Below are 19,872 nucleotides of genomic sequence, written 5' to 3'. Positions count from 1 at the left end.
AATAAAAAATCAGGTAAAGTATTTTCAAAGGCTTTCACTGAAACCACTCATATTCTATGTCGAAACTAACATTCAATTACATCGTTTTCTTCAGGTCAGTCAGACTATCGATCCGTTGCAGGACTATACGACTGTGTATCTGACCTGTCTGTCCACATGCAGTGTTTACAATATAACTTTTAGCAGCATCTAGTAGAAGCCCCAACTTTTTTTTTATTAATAGATATCAGGAATAACGCGAAAATCGAGTTAAATCTATTTTTGCATTAAAAGAATTGTAACATAATATACTTATAATCATCATTAAATATGATATTTAACATTAAATATTTTATCCCCGTCCTTCATCTATAGAATAAATGCAATGATCCCTATAACAAAACGAGAACATTCACAAGAAATGAAATGAAAAGAAAAATGATCAAATTCACAAGTCCACTGAAAATGTCTGATTCGGATTTCGATCGCGGCTTTTCTTTAACTCGATCAGAATAAACTGCTAATTCACACATGCTCGTTGTTACTTTCCCGAAACGAATGAAACGTTGTTTATTTATAACACGTTAAACTGTACAACGCGAGGAAACGAACGAAACACGTGAAATAAACTCGCTGTGCTCTCATCTCCACTCCCATTCACCCCTCCTCCCAGCCGCGCGATCTGCGCATGCGCAGCAGGCTGCTTCACTCTGATGTTTCGGCCTGTTTCGGCACTAGCCGGACATTTTCGCCTCTTTGTTTTACTGATAGTGGATTTAACTCGGATTCAACCCAATATCCAGCGGACCGCTGTGGCCACAAACAGGTTTGTACCTTTAAACTTCAACCCTTTCCAGCACAACATTGCACGTATACGTCTTCCGACCTTTATTTCGGGCGGCGAACGGGGAGTTTTCATTTATTTTCGATGTGTTTTTTTCCGCTTGATGGCAGCTCTGCATGGCTATACGTGCTGTTAAATGTGCGGTCGTGCTGTATGTGTGCGTATGCGTATAGAAGTGTGTGTGTATGGCGACGCCGGGCCCTGCAGCTCCTAACCCGAGTCGTATTTGGACCAAGAAGACAAAAAGTGTAATTTGGTGTAGCTTGAGTTTATACGCGTGCACGCTTGTGGCTGTGTTGGTCAGCTCGGTTCATCCTGCTTGGAAGGTTCATGAAGGCTTCCTGTCCGTCATCTTCATCATCTTCATCATCATCATCAGCTCATCTGGGTTTTCAAAGTTTAAGTTCGATTGCCCAAAAGGTTTGCATGCAGTCTAAAATGAAACCAGTGCCAGAGAAAAAGTTAAAGCCCAGAGGGTTATTGGGTGTCTGTAAGCATGTGCAAACCTGCACCCCAGACTTCTGGAGCAAGAGGAGCCAACAAGTCCTACATAGAAACATTGAGTACATTTTAAGGCAGTTATTGGTTCAGTTTGAAAAATGGGCATTACGGTTTATGAATACAAATAAGCAGCCTATAGATTCTTTCCATCTGTATTGTAAGTCGCTTGGGATCAAAGCATGTGCCAAATGCTAAAACGAGTGTTTGGAGGTGTGATAGCCGGGTCCCAAATATTAACATGTGGGGACCAACAGGAGATTGTCATAACTGTCGATTTAGTGTTTTGATGTTTGATCATTTGAAGTTGAGGGGGGATGTGTTCCCCTTGTCTCCCTTTGGGACTGCTGCTGCTACATGATGTGCATATTGAGTTGTCAGGTCTGGACATTGGTTGGGATTCACATTGTTCTGGTCTATGCCGAAATATGCCCCAGGAATTCACCAAAATAATCGGTGAAGGTTCAGCAATGCATGGCCCGGCATTCTATAAAGAGTGTTGACGGATGACACGTCTTCAGCTTTTCTGTGCAGTGGATTATTATATTGTTTCATTTATACAAGTTGTTCTAATGGTGGTATGGTAATGACATCATCTTGATGATGTAGGGTAATGTTTACTATATTGAATGTTGACATATACATCGAACGACAAAGAACCAAAATAATAATAAACAGCACAGGTCTTGTGTTGAAAATGACATTTTTTGACAATTCGATTCCCTCCCCAATTTTTTGACTGTAATAGTTAAAAGAAAAAAGCTAAATGAAATTAAACTGAAAATGTCTGTTGTACTGTGTGATGGTAATTCCAAAACAAATAAATTGAGAAATTAGGAAACAATATGCTTTAATGTTATAACAAATTCTCGCAATGCAAAAAAGTGGTCTTAAAACTCAATTCAAGCCTTTATTTTTGACTAAAATGTGACTTGATAAAAGTTCTTGACCAGTTTTTTGTCCCCCACTTATTATAATCGTAGTCAGATGCATAACTCGTGAGTCAAACATTCTGATGGTATTTCATTTAAACATAATTAATCTCTTAGTCAATGTCATGCCTTTTATCAGAACTGTCTGTGTGAAGTCTGTGCATGTCATCATGACACGTGTGGTCTTCGGCGTGTGTATTTGCAGTTTATAAAACTTTAATATGTCTTTTGTTACACTGGCTTGAACATGTGGCCTGTTGCGATTGCGCAGTCCTGCTAACGTGTCAGCAGCAGGGAAATGGTTTTCAGTGAAAACAATTCTTTCGTCCTTGTTTTCGGTGAAAACCCAGAAATTCGAGTTGTAAAACAGGTCCAGCCTGTGGCATGGCATTAAGCTCTGAAGGCAGTTATTCCAGTTGATGGAAAGTGATTTCACATTAAACAAAATTAGTTTAAAATTGAGCCCATGAAATGTGAGCAGGTTTTCCAGTGGATCTTCGAATTATGTAGACGTGCTCGTGTGAATCTAAAAGGCCCGAGATGGAAGAGATGTTTTAGGGTAGAGATGAAGGTTTTTCTATCAAATTTGTCAAATGTCATGCTACTTTAATCACCTGACTCTTACAGGCTTAATTCTTTATAATGTAATTGATCTACACTCATTTGATATGTGGATATGTTTCTATCAAAGAATGTAAGTGCTTTTAGGCCAGTTAAAGTTGTCCATGTGCTTATTTAAGTGTTTTGGAAAACCCTGGTTAATTTACTCAATCGGTATGATTTCATAATAAAATCTTTTTTAACAATAATAATTGTTAATAGTGTTGAGAAATGCGACACTGGTTTCTACATGACAATGTGTGTGAGATTGTGTTAAGATTTGTAGTTGTGTTCTGCGGTTTCCACTCCTTTTATGTAAGCATGCAGAGTTTAAGTGAATGGGTTTGTTGTAGAGCCACTTGCGTATATTTGGGTCAAGTCAGAGTTTGTGATGTGTGAGTGTGCTATTTACAGCTTTCAGAAGGCTGGGATGTTTTGACAGATTTACTTATGGTTTACATTTTCTTTGATAAAAAGAAAATACTTTATTTATAACAAGGCTCTTTGTATTCTTTTTTTAGTTAATTACTTGTGTGATTTCAAACCTTTCTTCAGTGGACAGCAAAATGAATGTGCATGGGGGTTTATAGAACAAGCAGGATCATTCTAGCAAACAATATCTAATAAATACAGTCTCCCGGTGAGCAAGCCAACACGGCCCTGTGGCGAGGAACCCAAACTCCAACGATAAATAAATGGAGAAAAAAGAAACCTTGGGAGAAACCAGTCTCAGCCGGGAGGGCCGGGACCCCTCTGACACGTCAGAGCAGCACTAGTTACTGCATAAATGTTTATGAAAAATTGGGTGAGCTTATGTGTTGTGATTTAGGAAGTTTCATTTGTAGAAACTGTTTTTTTGTGCTATAAAATTAAAATATCATGATAATTCACTCACCCACATGTCATACAAGCCGTCTGTTTATTTCTTATGTCGAAAACAAATTGAGGCTGATGAGGAAAGCTTTCCAGGGTTCTTATCCATATAATGGACTTCAACGGGGGGCTGTTGGTTAAGGTCCAAATTTCTGTTTCATCGCAGCTTCAAAGTCTATGAACAAGGGTGTTGTCTAGTGAAACGATGAGTCATTTTTCAATAAAGCATAAATATTAGGGGTGGGCGGAATGACATGAAATTGGAATGAGTAATTTTAAGGATGTATTTCATTGTAACAATCTCCCATTGTAATTCTATATTTCACACAAAAATGTTCTTAGATTAACTTTATTTATTGATTTATTACAGTTCATTTGAATGCTCACCAAAGTTATAATGTATGCAAGTTATGAAAATGTACTAAAGATACCAAATTAAGTTCTGGTAATGAGATTTATTATTTATCAGTGTTACAAACTCAGTGTTACAAACTGGTGTTACAAAGGAGGATCTATTGAAAAAAACTATTTCTTCAGAGGTGTCCAAAGACCTTACGTAGTGAACCGTTATGTTTTTAATACCTTAGACTAAGCTATTTATATCTACATACAGAGGGGGCCTACATGCATCGAATTAGCCGCCATGTTTTGTACAGCAGCTTTAAGTGGACACACAAACTCCACAACGCGCGTTTCCTCTCCCCTGCGGTATAATGTTAGAGGTGAAACTGATCGCGAATGATCCATGATCCGTACGGATCGGAAGACACGTGACCTGCGGATTAACTATAAATTAATTCATAATTGAGTAAAAGAGTAAAACACTCTCTCGCTCTATCTCTCCAGTACCTGGACGAGTAAAATATTAAAGCGGTTCCAGATAAACAATGATGCTCAACTGCTCCGTCTCACAGCTAATATTAAAACAACATATCTTGGTTCTAGCAGAAAACCAATGTTACTCACATACTGATCCGAATCAAAGCAATCTCCTCAGGGGTGATTTTAAGACAATCTTTCTCTCCAACGTCTCTCTGCTGGAAATGATCTCCGTAGATATGTATGAGTATCTCTGCTAAAAGCGTCTTTGCTGGAAAGTCTTTATAATATTAACGCAGGTCCCCTTCTTTTTATACTTAAAATCCAGAGACCTTTTATTTGATGTAATAAATAAGACAATAAGAGCTCTTTCTACAGTCTTTCTAATGCCCGCATGATTTCTTCCCTGCGTCAACACGAGAAGACACACTCTCGCAGCCGACTACATCTTTATGTACTGTGGTGGCCACCACCGTGTTTGGACTGAGAGATTCGTTGCAAATCTATAATACAACGCTAGTGGCCACGGTAAATCAAAAACTGCGCCTTTAAATGTAAGAGGCGTCTCTTGATCGAAAACAACTTACACTGACATATCTTACAATATATCAGTTTGATTGATTTGTCTCGAGATGCACACAGTAATGTTTTTATTTTGTAAAGTATGCTTTTATAAATGACTTCCTAATTTAACAAAGGCCTAGTCCTGGATTAAGCTAATTCTTGTCCGGTACACCGCCCCACTGTCATCTTTTTTTCCCATATTCCAAGTCTTACTTTATTTGTGAAAAGCACAATCTTGAGTCGTCTTAGATCTTATGTCTTGCTATTTACAAATCTTCACCCATGATATTGGCTCAAAGTTCAGTATATGTTTTCGGTCTTTCAGGATAAAGGTCAAAGGAGTCAACACCTCACTGGGATGGTTTTTGTCTGTGTTATCACAAGTAGACAACCTTCAGATAAAGAGTGACTGCGTCTGTTATGATTGTAGATACACAGATTCAAGTATTGTAGCCAAAAGACAGGCAAGGGTCTTTGAGGTGTCAACCTTTTTAACAGCTAGAATTGATCGGAGTTTTCTAAAAAAGTCACGCCTTTTCGCCTGATCAACCTGTTCATTTTAGGTTGGTGGTATTGTTGTGATTAAAGATCTTAGGCAGTCAGCCGAAGGTCACCCTGAAGTAACCGTGCAGCAAGAGCAGATAACCTTGGGTGGGAAAGTATCTACTAAGTGAGGAAGAATTGACAAAACAATTACTTGACACCTTATGGTGGTAATGCAGTCACAATAGGAAGCAGGTGTTCACATACGTTCATTTCTAAATATGTCATCAAGTTGTTTTTTTGTACTAGATGCTTGGTGCTTGTAATTTTTAAGTCCTTTTATATATTTTCAATTTTTACTGTTCTTGTATGGTAATAGCATGGTATTCTTTAATGCGCCACATTATAGATGTAAATATACGCCTCCTGTATGCTTACGGTAGCATTAGGTAGTCCAGCTGTGCTCCCATGAAACTTTTTCTGTAAAGTTTTATTGAATCTGTCGTTTAATAATTCATTAGGCCAGGTGCTGTTGAAAAGCAGTAAGCAGTATTATCAGGTTGCTGAATGACATCAGTAAATCTCAATTGTTCAACCACAGTCCAGCGTTGTAGCCGCTGCCATAGTCACTCCCAGCTTATCAAATAGACCTTTCTTCCCTTCAACTGATGCTGTTTTTGTGTGCCAATCCATAAAGAACCATTTGTTACAAGTGTAAACCACCGGCCTGTGTTCATTTAAGCGTTGAGGTCGCACACAAACCCATTTTTCCGGAGACAAAACTGCTCAGCTTAGTAAATCTGTTATACTGCAGCCTCTCATTTGCTCCTCACAGAGAGCTTCATACAGCTGCTCGTGTCTGTGTGCGCGGCCGTCTACCAGAGCACTTCAATATAGGCGCTGGCGAATAACAGCTGGTCCTTTGTAGCACCAAATGTGTGAGAAACAGGCAAGGAGGTATTACTGTAGTAGTTTTTCCTATGAAAAAGTCAAACACACGCTGTTGTAGAACTACGTTCACTTCAGAAGGATGAGACGCCTTTTCTTGAGGGTCAGTGAAGAGGACATTGTCTGTGACCTCTAGCCTCTGTCTGGCCTTTAAATGTGGAGGCTGTTTCTGTTCTCACACCGCCGTTGTTTTTGCTGGACAAGGTTTTTGGTTTCTCCCAGAGAAAGCTTGGAGTGAAACGTTTGACTTTTCTTTGACTTTTTTTGAAAACCTTGAATTTTATACACAGACATGTTGGATAAGTTTCTCTGGGTCAGCTGGTCGGATTGCACTAGCTTGTCACGTATGACTTTTTTACGTCTGCAGAACACAAAAGAAGATAGTTTGAAGAATGCCCAAACAGAATGGTGCCCCATTGACCTCACATTTCTGTACAAACTCCCCAGCTGTTTCTGCTTCAAACGAACATAACACCCAATTCAATTATCAGAATGTTAGTTCGGGGTTGCACAAAAAACCTTCTGTCTTTGTGGTACCCGTCTGAATATTGGTGGTGTGTTATTTTATAACCCTTGGATGAGACAGTGCTCGGCTCCATGCTGCGGGTTGAGATGGGTTTCCTGTATTGTCAAGAGATTTCGGTCTGCTCTCATAGGGGTGTGACGAGACACTTCGCCTTGAGATGAAACACGATGATGAAATATATAGGAAAAAAAATCCTTTATTCACCTTAACACAAATTGCAAAAATGTAGGCGTTATAAAATCAACTTGTACTTTATGAAACGTACACATTATAAGTAACTTGACGCGCATTAAACTTCTATTTTAATGATTTATATTATGCAGTAATGAACAATATCTAAACACTGCAAAATGTTTTGTCACAAACTCAAACGACAGGCAGTAATGTATGCTTTGTTTTCTTAACAGGCGTAGCTTTTAGTAAAGAGCTGTTGTTTTTTTGTCTATATGATTTTGCATAGTGCTCGTGTTAGCAGAGGTGGCGATCAAATCACACTTCAGTCCTCCTTCCTCCAATGACTGAACCCTTGGACCCTTTAGAAAAACTACATAAACACATCATGTTTTACGCTTACATATTTAAGTGACAGATGATCCTTTTTTTGAAGAGGTTTGCCCGTGAATGTATTTAAAATAACGCAACGCAACGTATACTGTACTTGTGGTACAGTATATGCGAGAGACGTGCACAAACGTGGAAACCCATTCGTCAAGCGCATGTTTACATTAAGAAACGGTGGGATGGAAAATCCTGCTGTCTATGAATGGTTGGGCTGGTCACTGTAGCTCACAGCACGCACACACGTTGTGCAGGTATTAGCGTGTTCTGTACAGAAATGAAAACGGGTCGCACCGCAACAAAAAATGCACTCACACAAATGCTCCTAAATATATTTTGCGGTCGCACAGGTTAAATAAAGGGAATTTATGCGACTGAAAGGGTTGCAATTTCGAGTCCAGCACTCCATCATGCCAATTGCATAAGGAAATTGCGTTCTGCCAAGGAATTTGCCATGAGATCTCGAGACCCCAATCTAATACCACTAAAATACCACAAAAAAGGAAAGCCGATCTCTTTAAAATGGTAGATTAAGTTTTCGATTTGTTTAAGAAGTTTAGTTTGTGAACTGAACTGTTTTATGTAGGCTAAAGTAACGTGGGTCTGGAGTGTATGCGAAAACATTCACCAGCATTTTCGTGCCATCTGTTAACATAAAACAGCATTTGCAACCCATTTAATTTTTAAGATGGTACTTCTGAGTTATATAAAGGATATAAAAAATATTAAAAAAAATGCATTTTATCATGTACTGTTACAACCTAATACTACACCTTGATGCACATATGGACATCTAGCCGTCTTTATTTCATTCCTGCCTCATTTTGTCTTTACCTTTGCTATAAACGTGAAAGGGAATGAAAGAAATCATGGCAGATTAAGAACTTTTTGCAACCCAATTGCCAACCAGAAATGCAAATGAGTTTCATGTGCCATTCAACAAGTCTACTTAAGATTTACCTGTTACACCGACTGCTTTTCTTCATATGGCACACTTTTATCCTTACATGACCTACATTGGTCTCTGTGGAGAAGAAGTGTCTGTAAGTGTACTAATTTCACAGGCTAGTGAACAGACAGAAACTCCCATGCTGCCCATATCGTCTCTCTGTCTGGACTCAAGTGGGCTAGAAACGCATGTGTGGGCATATGCAGAGGTGCCAGCCAATTAAAGTTAAGTTGTGTGAGGTAGGGATGGGCATCTTGGTCATTTTGTAAACAATTTGGGTGTAGAGCTGTCCTCTCTGTGCTGTTTCTTTTAAATCGTACGAAACCAGATGGATGTTTTTGGCTATTGCAATGCATTTTGCTGTTTTTTTTCCTCACGTACTCGCACTGTAGTGTTGAGGCTTTTTAAAAGTTCCTCGTATCAAGAATGACTAGGGATGCAAAATTCTGTCAAGCCTTCATTGTAAAAAACACTAGCTGAGGTCAAACGAACTAGTCCTAGCGTTTTCTCCTCCATAGAGTCCATTATAAGTAAACATCTTAATGTGGCTTAATGCACCAAGAAATGACATTAAATAAAGAAATTTTCTACACAACTTTGAGCCCTGAGTACATCCTATAAGAAAAATGATTGGCATGGTTTAATGGATGTATTTAAAGGTTTTAAAAGACAGCATTTACTACACACCTTATAAACAATGCACACTATGTTCATGTGATCTGATGAGCCCTTTAACATTAATGCAACATGCTAAGTTACACATTAAGCATTTTCCCACATAAAACCATTATAAGAAAATTACTGAACGTGGCTTAAATCAGTGACAAACTGTCATGTTTGATAGCGTCGAAGAAAATATCTTTTTAATAATTAGATTTTCCCTGGTCACTGTTAGGGATGCTCCGATCCGATATTCGTATCGGGTATCGGCGTCGATACGTAATAAAATTCTAGATCGGGTATCGGTGCAATTTGTCACCGATACCCGATCTGACATAAAATTTGTGCTAGACGATGTAAAAGTTCATGGAGACACCGGCGCTTAAACTCTCTCGTGGGCGGCTGCGCATTGCGCAACGTGCGACATCATACGCTAGCAACGTGTGACATCATACGCTAGCAACGTGCGACATCATACGCTAGCAACGTGCTCTGTACGTAGTGCACGTGAACAAGTGAAAATATAGCAGCGAACAGCATGGAGCGAGACAAAATATCTGTCATTTGGAGTTATTTTACAACAGCTACGCCAATAAGTTCCACCGCTTTCATTGTTATGGATGGGCAACCGCTGTCCGTCGTTGCGAATAATGGCTTCAGACTCCTTATAAACCATCTGGAGCCGCAGTACGACACGCCGAAGCGTAAATATTTAACTCTACCTTGAACTGTACCGAAGTGTCAAAAAGCAAACACATATCGAAAAAATTAAAGATGTCAATGCGGTGAGTTTTACAACAGATATCTGGAGCTGCGACGTGTCCCCCGTGTCGCTTTTAAGTTTAACCGCACACTGGTTGGATGAGAATTTTGTGCCACAAAATGCCACGTTAAATGCAACAAACATGTGCAGTTTTACGAAGCTAGGAAAGCTAGCGTTTTATTCATCTGTTTCTGTGTTGGATGTTACATTTTATTTTCACTAAACTTTAGTTTAGTTAAGTGGACTTTGCTTTAGTGACTAAAGCATTAAAAAGATCTGATTCATGTTATTTTGAATATCTAAAGCAGTAAAGCTATTACTTTTTTGCTCAATTTCAGCAGCTTTTTTTTGCGAATTGATTTTTTAATTATTTTTGCACTTTCTTAAAAATTATTAAGAGATTTTGTTTCCATTTATTTATACCCGTTTATCAAGCTAGTGAAGCTGTTGTTATATTCAGCTGCTTAATTTGCACTTTAATTTTGAATGTCTTTTGTCCAAAGATAGTGAACACTTTTGTTTTATTTTTCATTTGTTTTGCACCGGTGCTGGTTTAATAAACTATTTACTAAATTTGTGAATCATTAGTTTGTTATTTTGTTTAACGGGGTCAGGAAATTTATGTTAAGTCGAGCCTGATGTCTTGCACAGCAATGCACATAGTTTATTAAGTAATTGTGCACTTTAAATTTTTTACCTTAGGATCGGTACTCGGTATCGGCCGATACTGAATCTCAGGTATCGGAATCGGTATCGGAAGCAAAAAAGGTGGATCGGAGCATCCCTAGTCACTGTTAATTGTGTTATGTTAAGCTGTTTCTTTATTATGGTCTTCTGGGGGAGAAAACTCTGTATTTCACAGTCATCATCTCTATGCCCTTCTCCCTTCGAAGTGTGAAGCTCTTGATCTGTAAACTCTACAGGGAAAAAACACAATCGTATTCACTTGGCAACAAAAAAAGCGTTATTTTCTTTTTATTTGGAGTAATGTTTTGTGTGGTGTCCCCTTTCGTAGGGCAATACATTCTGTTTGGAACACCCAAGCTGTGTCTGAATTCGCACCCTATCTCCTATATAGTGCACTATATTGGGTGTCCGCCATTTTGTAGTGGTGTCCGAATTCTGAGTAAACAACTCATTCCCTACATTTGTTCACTACTTTTTTACCCACAATGCATTCCGATTTTTAAGCTCGCTCACTCACTCATATTTCCCATGATGCAACGCGAATCGTAGAGTAACCGTTAATGCCGTGAATGTACGTTTATATACTTGTGTTTGTTCTTTTTGACAGTTATTTTCTACTTTTTGAGAATAAACAACCAATACAATAAACGTGACAAATTATGTATAACTGATCTTAACCATTTTACAAAACAGTCCATAAAGCCACACGGGGGTAATTTAAACATTATGACGAATGTCCGAGACAGTATTGTTAGACGCAGGATATATTACGTCAGTGTCCGAAATTGTTCATGTAGTGAATGAGTGAACAAGTGAGCGAATTCAGAATTCAGTGTTTCATTTGAAAAAAGCTACAGGCAAACACACTCTGCAGTGACCTTTCAAAATAAAAGTCCCGTTAACTTTAAACCCCCTATTAAACTAAAATTATACCATTGAGAATATTATTTAGTTTAGTTAATGGAAGTTAATGTGCAAATCAAATACATTAATGGTACTTATACTTAAAAAAATAGTACTTTACATAAAATAGTACTTACATTTAAGTAGACCTAAAAACTAAATATTTTTTTTTACTGGTAACATACTGGTTTATTAACATAGTTGTACATTATACCCTATTATTAGTTTTTTTCCCCTGTATGGTTCAAAGTATCTACTTTTTCTATTATAGGTTTTATAATACAGTTTATAAGTGAATACTAGGCTTTTTACTGGAGTATTTTTTCATATGGGCAAATATATTACTTTTGTATAGAAAACACAGAATTCAGTGCATCTTTTTTCTTGGTGCACAAACTGCAGAAAATATGAACTTATTGTTTATTGCTCTCTGTATCGGAATTGGCCAAGTACTTTAATATCGGTAATCCGTATTTGTTAAAATGTTATATCTTGCATCGGTAATGATAACTCAGGATAACTTTATTTGCATTAAAAACAGATAACAATATGATCCTTTTTGTATATTTTGTATATATTGTAAATGCAGACACTATTAAATGGAAATATTGTTTAATTGGTTGTCCAAATATCTTCGTTCATCAGCGGAAAAACACTCAAAGTGAACGATAAAGTTGTTTTCATTATAGTTGTGTTTAAACCACTTTGGGCTGTCAGTCGCGATTAAACCAAGTTTTTTGCAAGAATGTGTTTGTTTTGACACAATTGTGATCGAAATATTAAAGCAATAAAGTCTCAAAACTATCATATATTTTAGATTGATCATTGTTGTCAATTCTGAATACTTGCATACTCTCATCCTCATATGTACAGTTCCAATGTTATGGATGTGATATGTTCAGTCAAAACTCGAAATATAAATGCTAAAAAAAATGCTAAAACCCATCCTTGTTTACAGTACATAATGCAAGTAACTACATTAACTTAAGTAAACTATGTTATTTATACAAAAATGGCTTTACTTAACAAGTTTTTGACTGGTAAACTTGACATCGTTGAGTAAAAGGCAACACCCTATAATAATGCATCTATAAGTTAATTCAACACGACTGGTTGAGTTCCCAGCATACTTTGCGTAAGACTGCATTGAGGCATTATATTTAAAAAATTTGTGTTATTTCAGTAAAGATAAAGACTTTTTTGTGCTTGATGTTCATTTATCCTTGAGTTTGTTTTATTTTTAAGTTATAGGGTTACCATTGTTAGAAGAGTGGTACATGTGCTTACCGTGTGAGAGGTTAAAGCACGCCCATGATGTCTATTGCATCATTCAATGAGCATTTACTGTGCTTATTCCAGTAGTGAGATGCGTCGCTTCTGATTTGCTTGTGTTTTTCTTGCATGCAAAATTCTGTATATAATTTATGTTTGACAACAAAAAGTACAATTGAGAAGGATAAATATTGAGTTTATCTGAAGGGGTTTGGATTTACTCAAAAAGTTTTGTCAACTTTACTTACATTTATTAACTAAATTGTTGATTGTAGAAACTACTCAACATATTTGCGTGGAACTACTTTTGAAACTACTTGATGTAAATCCCCAAAATTAAAAGAGTGTTTAAAACCAATATATTGAATTATCTGTATATATTTTTCTAATCCCCTGTTGATAGACTGATATTTGTCTGATCACTAGATTCTAAGCACACGCTTTCTATTAATAAAAAGGATGCACTTTTCTGAATGACAACATACTTTTGGGGATTTCTTTGAATCAAAATGCACAAACAAGAAGCAATAATACCCAACACATGGAGAAGGGATGGCTATTCATAGAGCACTTAATAGTTATGGATGTGACAGTTACCAGACTATGGAAAACTATTCTTTAAAAACACGGAGACCTCACATTTGTATTTAAACCACCAATTCTGTTAATGTTGACATTTGCATGGAATTGCCCATATCAGTATCAATTGATCGAAATGGTTGTTGAAACGTTTCTCTTTGAGTATAAATGCATGTGAATAATTTGCTCAGCACACAATTATCTCCGAAACACTGTTTGTCTTTTATAACTGAGACTGATGAAAATGTGCCTAAGTTTGGCTTTCAATGGAAAATATTTACAGAAAGAGAGTGAGGGAAATATGTCATCCCTGTACATATTGTGTGTTTAAATGTACTTACATGTGTATAAATACATGTCTGCGTTTCTTACAGCTGTGTAAAGTGGAGCACAGGATGCAGAGTTAACGCCAAACCGTGTCTCCCAAAAGAAGCCGGGCTGACAGACCGTCAGCAGTAGACACATGGCGGCAATAGGGGTAAGCACATCACTTCCTGTCTGCTGAGATGTCATGATAGTCTCGACTTTCTGATCCGACTTTAACAATCTTTAAAAAAGAATTAGTTAACATCACCATTTGCTCACCTACCTTTATGATGCTTTTCTATTTCTGGCTAGACAGTTTGTCTGTGTTAAATATTTATTTATATTAATGACTATATTCTATATCGATGACTATATTCTGTGTTTAAAACAAAGATTGCTGAAATAAAATATTTAAGCATCTCCCATTTTGCAAAACTTTTAAAGTCGTATGCATACAAAAAATGTGGTCTTAATCAGATTCAGCCGTCCATAATGTTGACATTTGTTTGAATGAAAAGTGAGCTGTATCTCAATCTATTTCTCCCCCCTCTCTATATTTAGATTAACTCATAACAGAAGCGTTTTCTATAGTGCCAACTGTTTCGTTACGTTTTCTTCAACACCTAAACACAATATTGAATCTGTGTAGATGTAATTTTTTCTCTCAGCTGTAGACTGCTTGAGTAAATAATCTTGTTTAATCTTTATTGAATGTGAGCGGCTTGTGTTCTGACATAGTTTTATCCATCACAACACAAACCATCTTGTCAATAGAGTCTGGCTGCTTCACATGTGTGTATCCCAAAATAAACAACACTCCTAGACTTAAGACAAACAGAGACGTGCTGCTAGTCAAACAAAATAAAGTCTTGTTGACATGTTATTAACTTTAACACAGAGTTAAGATAAAGTAAACATCCTCTTGTTTTTTTATTTCAAACTGGTTTTAAAAACTCGTTCTTTAACATTATCTAGCTGACATATTTGAGTTTATAGACAAGTTCCTTTCTCATGGCAGAGTTCTGTAGTTCAGTTGAAAGGGCATTGCTTTAGCATAAAGGTCATTGGTTTGATTCCTAGGATACACTTGTACTGAGAAAATAATGCATAAATGTAAATTTGATCTTTAAATGAATTGGGTAAAATATAAGTTTTTATTCTTATTAGAAGAGGCCTGTATGAGAATGTAACTTATTTTATTGCTTTTCCATGCAGTTAAATTAATAAAACGAATCTCATCTTCTCATCCAGAACCCCGAAATGTTAACCAGAAAGATTAAACTGTGGGACATCAACGCCCACATTACCTGCCGTCTGTGTGAGGGGTACCTGATCGATGCCACAACGGTCACCGAGTGCTTACACACCTGTAAGTGTCTTTAAACCAGCATTGACTCAATTATTTCAACTTTAAGTCCACGGTTTATATCGCTGCTGTCTTTACATTTCGTGATTTTTGTTTTGTTTTGTTGTTGTTGACATAAAGCATCCTTATTATTAGTCACCCTTTATGTTTGTCACTGGGTTTTGCAAATACCTTACCCATAAAAAGTATTTAAAAGTGCTTGTCAACTTTTAAAACACAGTATTTATATTTGTACAGTGTTTTTTCCATTTCCTGAAAAACACAGATTTGGACAATTGAGAAGGTTTCAGAAGGGCAGCAACCATATATAAGCATTAATGTACAGTCAGCCAGTCATTATAAGGTCCTCGGTATCCAGTTTTGTTTCACCCGGAAAGGCTTTCATTTGTGATCATGACCAGCTGTCCGTACATTATCCAGCCTATGACACTGCTTCTTACTAAATAAATAAATGAAGAGACATGAAATATTAATTTGAGATGAATTATTATGTGAGAAGCAACCGCTAAGAGAGCTGAAACCAGATTACTGTTCGAGATTACAACAAATATCAAGATTTGTTCGTTGAGTCCCGGCTGTTTTACGTGGCAGTAATAATTGTGCCAGAATCCTGTATGTTTTTAAGAGAGTTTTTTGTAATGCAGTTCCTAAGGTACAGTGATACGGAATCAAAGTTGCAATGACTGAAGTGAACACGAGGTGGCAGCCTTTTCTCACTTTTGACTTATTTAACAGGTGCTTTTAAATTCAAACGAACTTTATTGTATATCATTTTACATCATTTCACTTTTATTCAGTCTCTAGTTTCCAGTCGACTTATAATTACTGAAATAATCTCCTTCCACCTCTCACACATACAAAATTGTATATAATCTGAAGCGTATTCACATTTCTCCGTGTGTGTAGTTTGCAGGAGCTGTCTGGTGAAATACCTGGAGGAGAACAACACATGTCCCACGTGTCGGATTGTCATTCATCAGAGTCATCCACTGCAGTACATCGGGTAAGACACACACAGGTATCAATCGATGTGAGTCCCAGCTCAGCCCGGTAGGGGTCCACCAGCGCACACTCATGAGTCGTAATGTGGGGGTGTTTATAGCACGTCGTGCATCCCTTTGGGTATTTGTAGGCGACCGGCTTCTCTCTTTGTTTAAGGGTGAATTATTGATGTCCGGGGTGGAGCGTTCCTCTCTGGTTGGAACGTGGTAGGTACACACAGCCTACTTAAACATCTGCTGATGGGACCTGATGAGTTCTCTGCAGCCCTGGTTTTGCATCTTGATGTTATGAAGGATAATGTCTGTTTTTTGTGATAATTCTGCATTTACTCGCCCTCATATCATTTTAAAACTGCATTACTTTCGTATTCTCCAGAACCTAAAATAAAATATTTAGAAGAAAACTGTTGGTCACCATTGACTTGGATTGGTTTTGTGTCCATACAATTGAAGTGAATTGGGTCCAATGGTTTTTGGTTACCAACATTCTTCCAAATCTCTTCTTTTGCGTTTTGCAGAGAGGGTGAGTAAATGATGACAGATTTTTTATTTTGGGGAGAACTATCCCTTTGAAATGGGTTTGATATGGTGAGTTGTTTTAACACATGTTTGGGTAAAATGTTGACAAACCTACTTGAACTTGGAGAGTTGTGGACAAAGGTAAAGAATATCAATATTTGCTCTCTTATTTTTATTTGCTAGTAAATGTGCGCACACAGATGTGCTCATTGTGTAGGTGAGTGTAAAAACTGGGGTTGGCCGTCCATCTGCCCCTGGAGTATCCCTACTTCTGTGTCTGATGGATTTACTGGCGCTCTGGGCCGGCTGCCAACTCTTTCATAAAGATCATTTAACCGCGTAGAAGCTTGAAGTTGCGCTCTGATGAGAAACAATTTCCGAAGGCATTAAATATTCACCACGGTCCCTGCGCTTCCCCTCATTTTTAAAAGTGCAGAAAAAGAGAAGCTCCAGCTGTGCAGAGAGATGAAAGCCTCCCGGAGTGTGGGGTACGAGGGGATTGCACCACATAAAGGTTCGGGGGTCAGACCAGCGCGACTCCCTCCCTGCATGATTCATCTGACCTTAGTTTAATACGGCGTAATTTGCGATTGATTGTGAATAAAAAAACGGATTCATCTGTGTTATAGTGGCGGATCATTGATTTTCATCCATCTCATAATCGCACACCCACCCCACACACAAACAAAACGGAGCTTTTGTCGATAATCTAGCTAAATGCCAGTTACCCCGTCACCACCAGGCCTTCTGGCCCCCTCTGCAGAAGCTGGCTGGCGATTAATTGGACCTCTACCTTCCCCGCCGGGCTGCTGGGATTTGGGAACAGGTGGGGGCTCTGGCTAAGCACCAGGGACACAGGTGCTGCGATGCCTTCCGGCCATGAGCTCTCTTATCATCTCGCCCTCAGAGAGCAGATCGACTAACAGAGAGCTGGACTTTGACACAGAACGCGGTCTGTATTCTCAAAGTGGCAAGAGTGCAGATCTGAGATCAGTTTCATACTGATCTTACTCATTAGGATCTATTAGGAAGATGTGACCTGTAGTGAACTAGGAGAGCAAAATGTCTTATTTCCTTCATTCAGTTTTAATTGAAATAAAGCAGTTTATTAACATTGTAATGCAAATATACAGTGTATACTGTAGTCATGTTTATATACAGCCACGGAAAAAATTAAGAGACCCTTTTAAAATCTGTTTTTCTGAATTTACTATGTATAGGTATGTGTTTCATGTATTTAATCGGTATTGTTTTTGTTTCATTCTGTAAACTACTAACACAATTTATCCTAAATTTCTAACTAAAATATTTTCTATTTGCATGTATCTGCAGAAAATGAAAACTAGAGAAACAGGTCAATATTACAGAAACGATGCTCTGTATTTCTTCAGACCTCAAATACTGCATATAAAGAAGTTCATATTCACTTTTAAGCAATACAGTTGTAATATTTGTATTTGTAGTTATGAAAAGATAATCAATTATTTTAATGTGATAACCAGGATTTTAAAACAGTTTTCATGTGTCTTGTCATGCTGTCAGTCTTTCACATTGCTTTCGGATGACTTTGTCACTCCTGAGGTTTGACTTTTTGAAATTCAACAAACGCTGGACTTGGAATGACCACAATACGTCTAGAAATGGTGATTTGTAATGGTCTCTTAATTTTTTTCACGGCTGTACTGTATATTTTACAGATCATTTTCTTTTACATGTGCATCTACAGGCGTTTGTGTGCTAGTCTCTCTACTATTAACTTTTTTAAATATAAAAATAATGAGTTCATTGCAGGCTGTCGTGATTTGCACATTTGCGATATCTAAATGTCTATGTATTGTTCTGATTAAAATGATTAAAAATCGATGTATTACATTATTCTTTCAATTGTTATACAAGTTTGATTGTATAATGTAACAGACTCTATTTTTAGCTTTCCAATGTTATTGCCCCGAAAGTAGAACTAACACAACAAGATGTGTTAATAATCTCAGAGCTGGTGCCTGCGTTGCCTGTTGGCTGCTCAGGGCTTTCACTTATGTGTTTTGTGGCATAGAAACAGAGCCTCGGATGAACATGGCAACACACGCTTAATAGGTTTTTCCCTTTGAGCTCTCATCAACAGTCTGGGAAAGCCGTCAGTCATGGGAGAGTCTCGGATTATCGAGACGGTCACACTGTATGATCATTATCCAGCACAGTTATGAGAAAACATTCATACTGAATGCAAATGATAAGCACAATTTTCTAGGTATATTTTTGCCACTTTTCCCTCTGCAGTTTCCTTCTGTAATCATGTGCGTTGTGTCTCTCTCCCTCAGACATGACCGAACAATGCAAGATATTGTGTATAAATTGGTGCCGGGCCTGCAAGAAGGTTTGTGGGGTTTTTTGTGCTTTTTATATTCTTCATCAGTAAGAAAAATATGCAGATAGATAGCCATGTCAGCGTAATGTTATGATGTAATCATTCATAATTGAAGATGCATTGGATTTCCGTTCTTAAAAAGTAAATATAACGTTTTTATATATTTAGAAGTTTACAAAATATCTTCGTTGAACATGATCTTTACTTTATATCCTTATGATTTCTGGCATAAAAGAAAAATCAATCATTTTGACCCATGCAATGTATTTTTGGCTTTTACCTAAAATGTTCCCGTGCTACTAAAGACGCGTCATCCGTGGTCCGTTGTGATCCGTGGTCACATATCATAACATCGGTCTGGCATAAATGTTATGGAGATGTTGTTTAATTTGAAAAAATAAACCTTGATATTTGTGGGAAAATCTAAATTGCCCTTAATCTGACAAGCTGTCATTTTGTAAGCATCTTATTGGTTTCTGTCATAATTCACTCTGTTGCTCTCTCCTGTGCAGCCGAGATGAAGAAACAGAGAGAATTCTATCAGAAGTTAGGCATGGAGGTGCCTGGAGACATTAAAGGAGAACTGTGCAACACAAAAATCCACCCCGACACTCAGCGTAATGGTAAGTCTCAGCTTTCTTTACCATGTGGGAACATCCAGATATATTACATCGGAGGAAAATCGTTTAAAAAATAAACAAATAAGAAATTACATTATGCAGACACAAAGTGAAGCTTAGTTTTAGGACCATTAAAGTGGCATTTTGTGATGTGTTTGACATTCTAAATAATCTCAAGATCTCTTTTAAATTCTCAATTTTGTAATACTGTAATTTGTTAGGTTAGCAGAAGTACTTTGGAATTGTTTGCATTGTTTT

The 19,872-nt window shown here is 37.5% G+C and overlaps 1 protein-coding gene across 2 annotated transcripts in view; it reads left to right on the top strand.

Moving 5' to 3' along the window:
* Positions 1-648: 648 nt before the first annotated feature.
* The window catches only part of pcgf3 (polycomb group ring finger 3), a 30,871-nt gene continuing 11,647 nt past the window's right edge, over positions 649-19,872 (top strand). The window contains exons 1-6 of one of the 2 annotated variants that reach the window (XM_079480373.1): positions 649-805; positions 13,812-13,915; positions 14,995-15,112; positions 16,016-16,112; positions 18,948-19,003; positions 19,507-19,617. In XM_079480373.1, coding sequence (XP_079336499.1) covers positions 13,901-13,915; positions 14,995-15,112; positions 16,016-16,112; positions 18,948-19,003; positions 19,507-19,617 — 397 coding nt within the window. In that variant the 5' untranslated portion in view covers positions 649-805; positions 13,812-13,900. The remainder of the gene's footprint in view (positions 806-13,811; positions 13,916-14,994; positions 15,113-16,015; positions 16,113-18,947; positions 19,004-19,506; positions 19,618-19,872) is intronic. The other variant, XR_013787950.1, reaches the window with a different exon arrangement.

This window comes from Barbatula barbatula (assembly GCF_947034865.1).
Source record: "Barbatula barbatula genome assembly, chromosome: 18".
Taxonomy (NCBI): Eukaryota; Metazoa; Chordata; class Actinopteri; order Cypriniformes; family Nemacheilidae; genus Barbatula; species Barbatula barbatula.
This window is presented reverse-complemented; position numbering and strand designations above follow the sequence as displayed.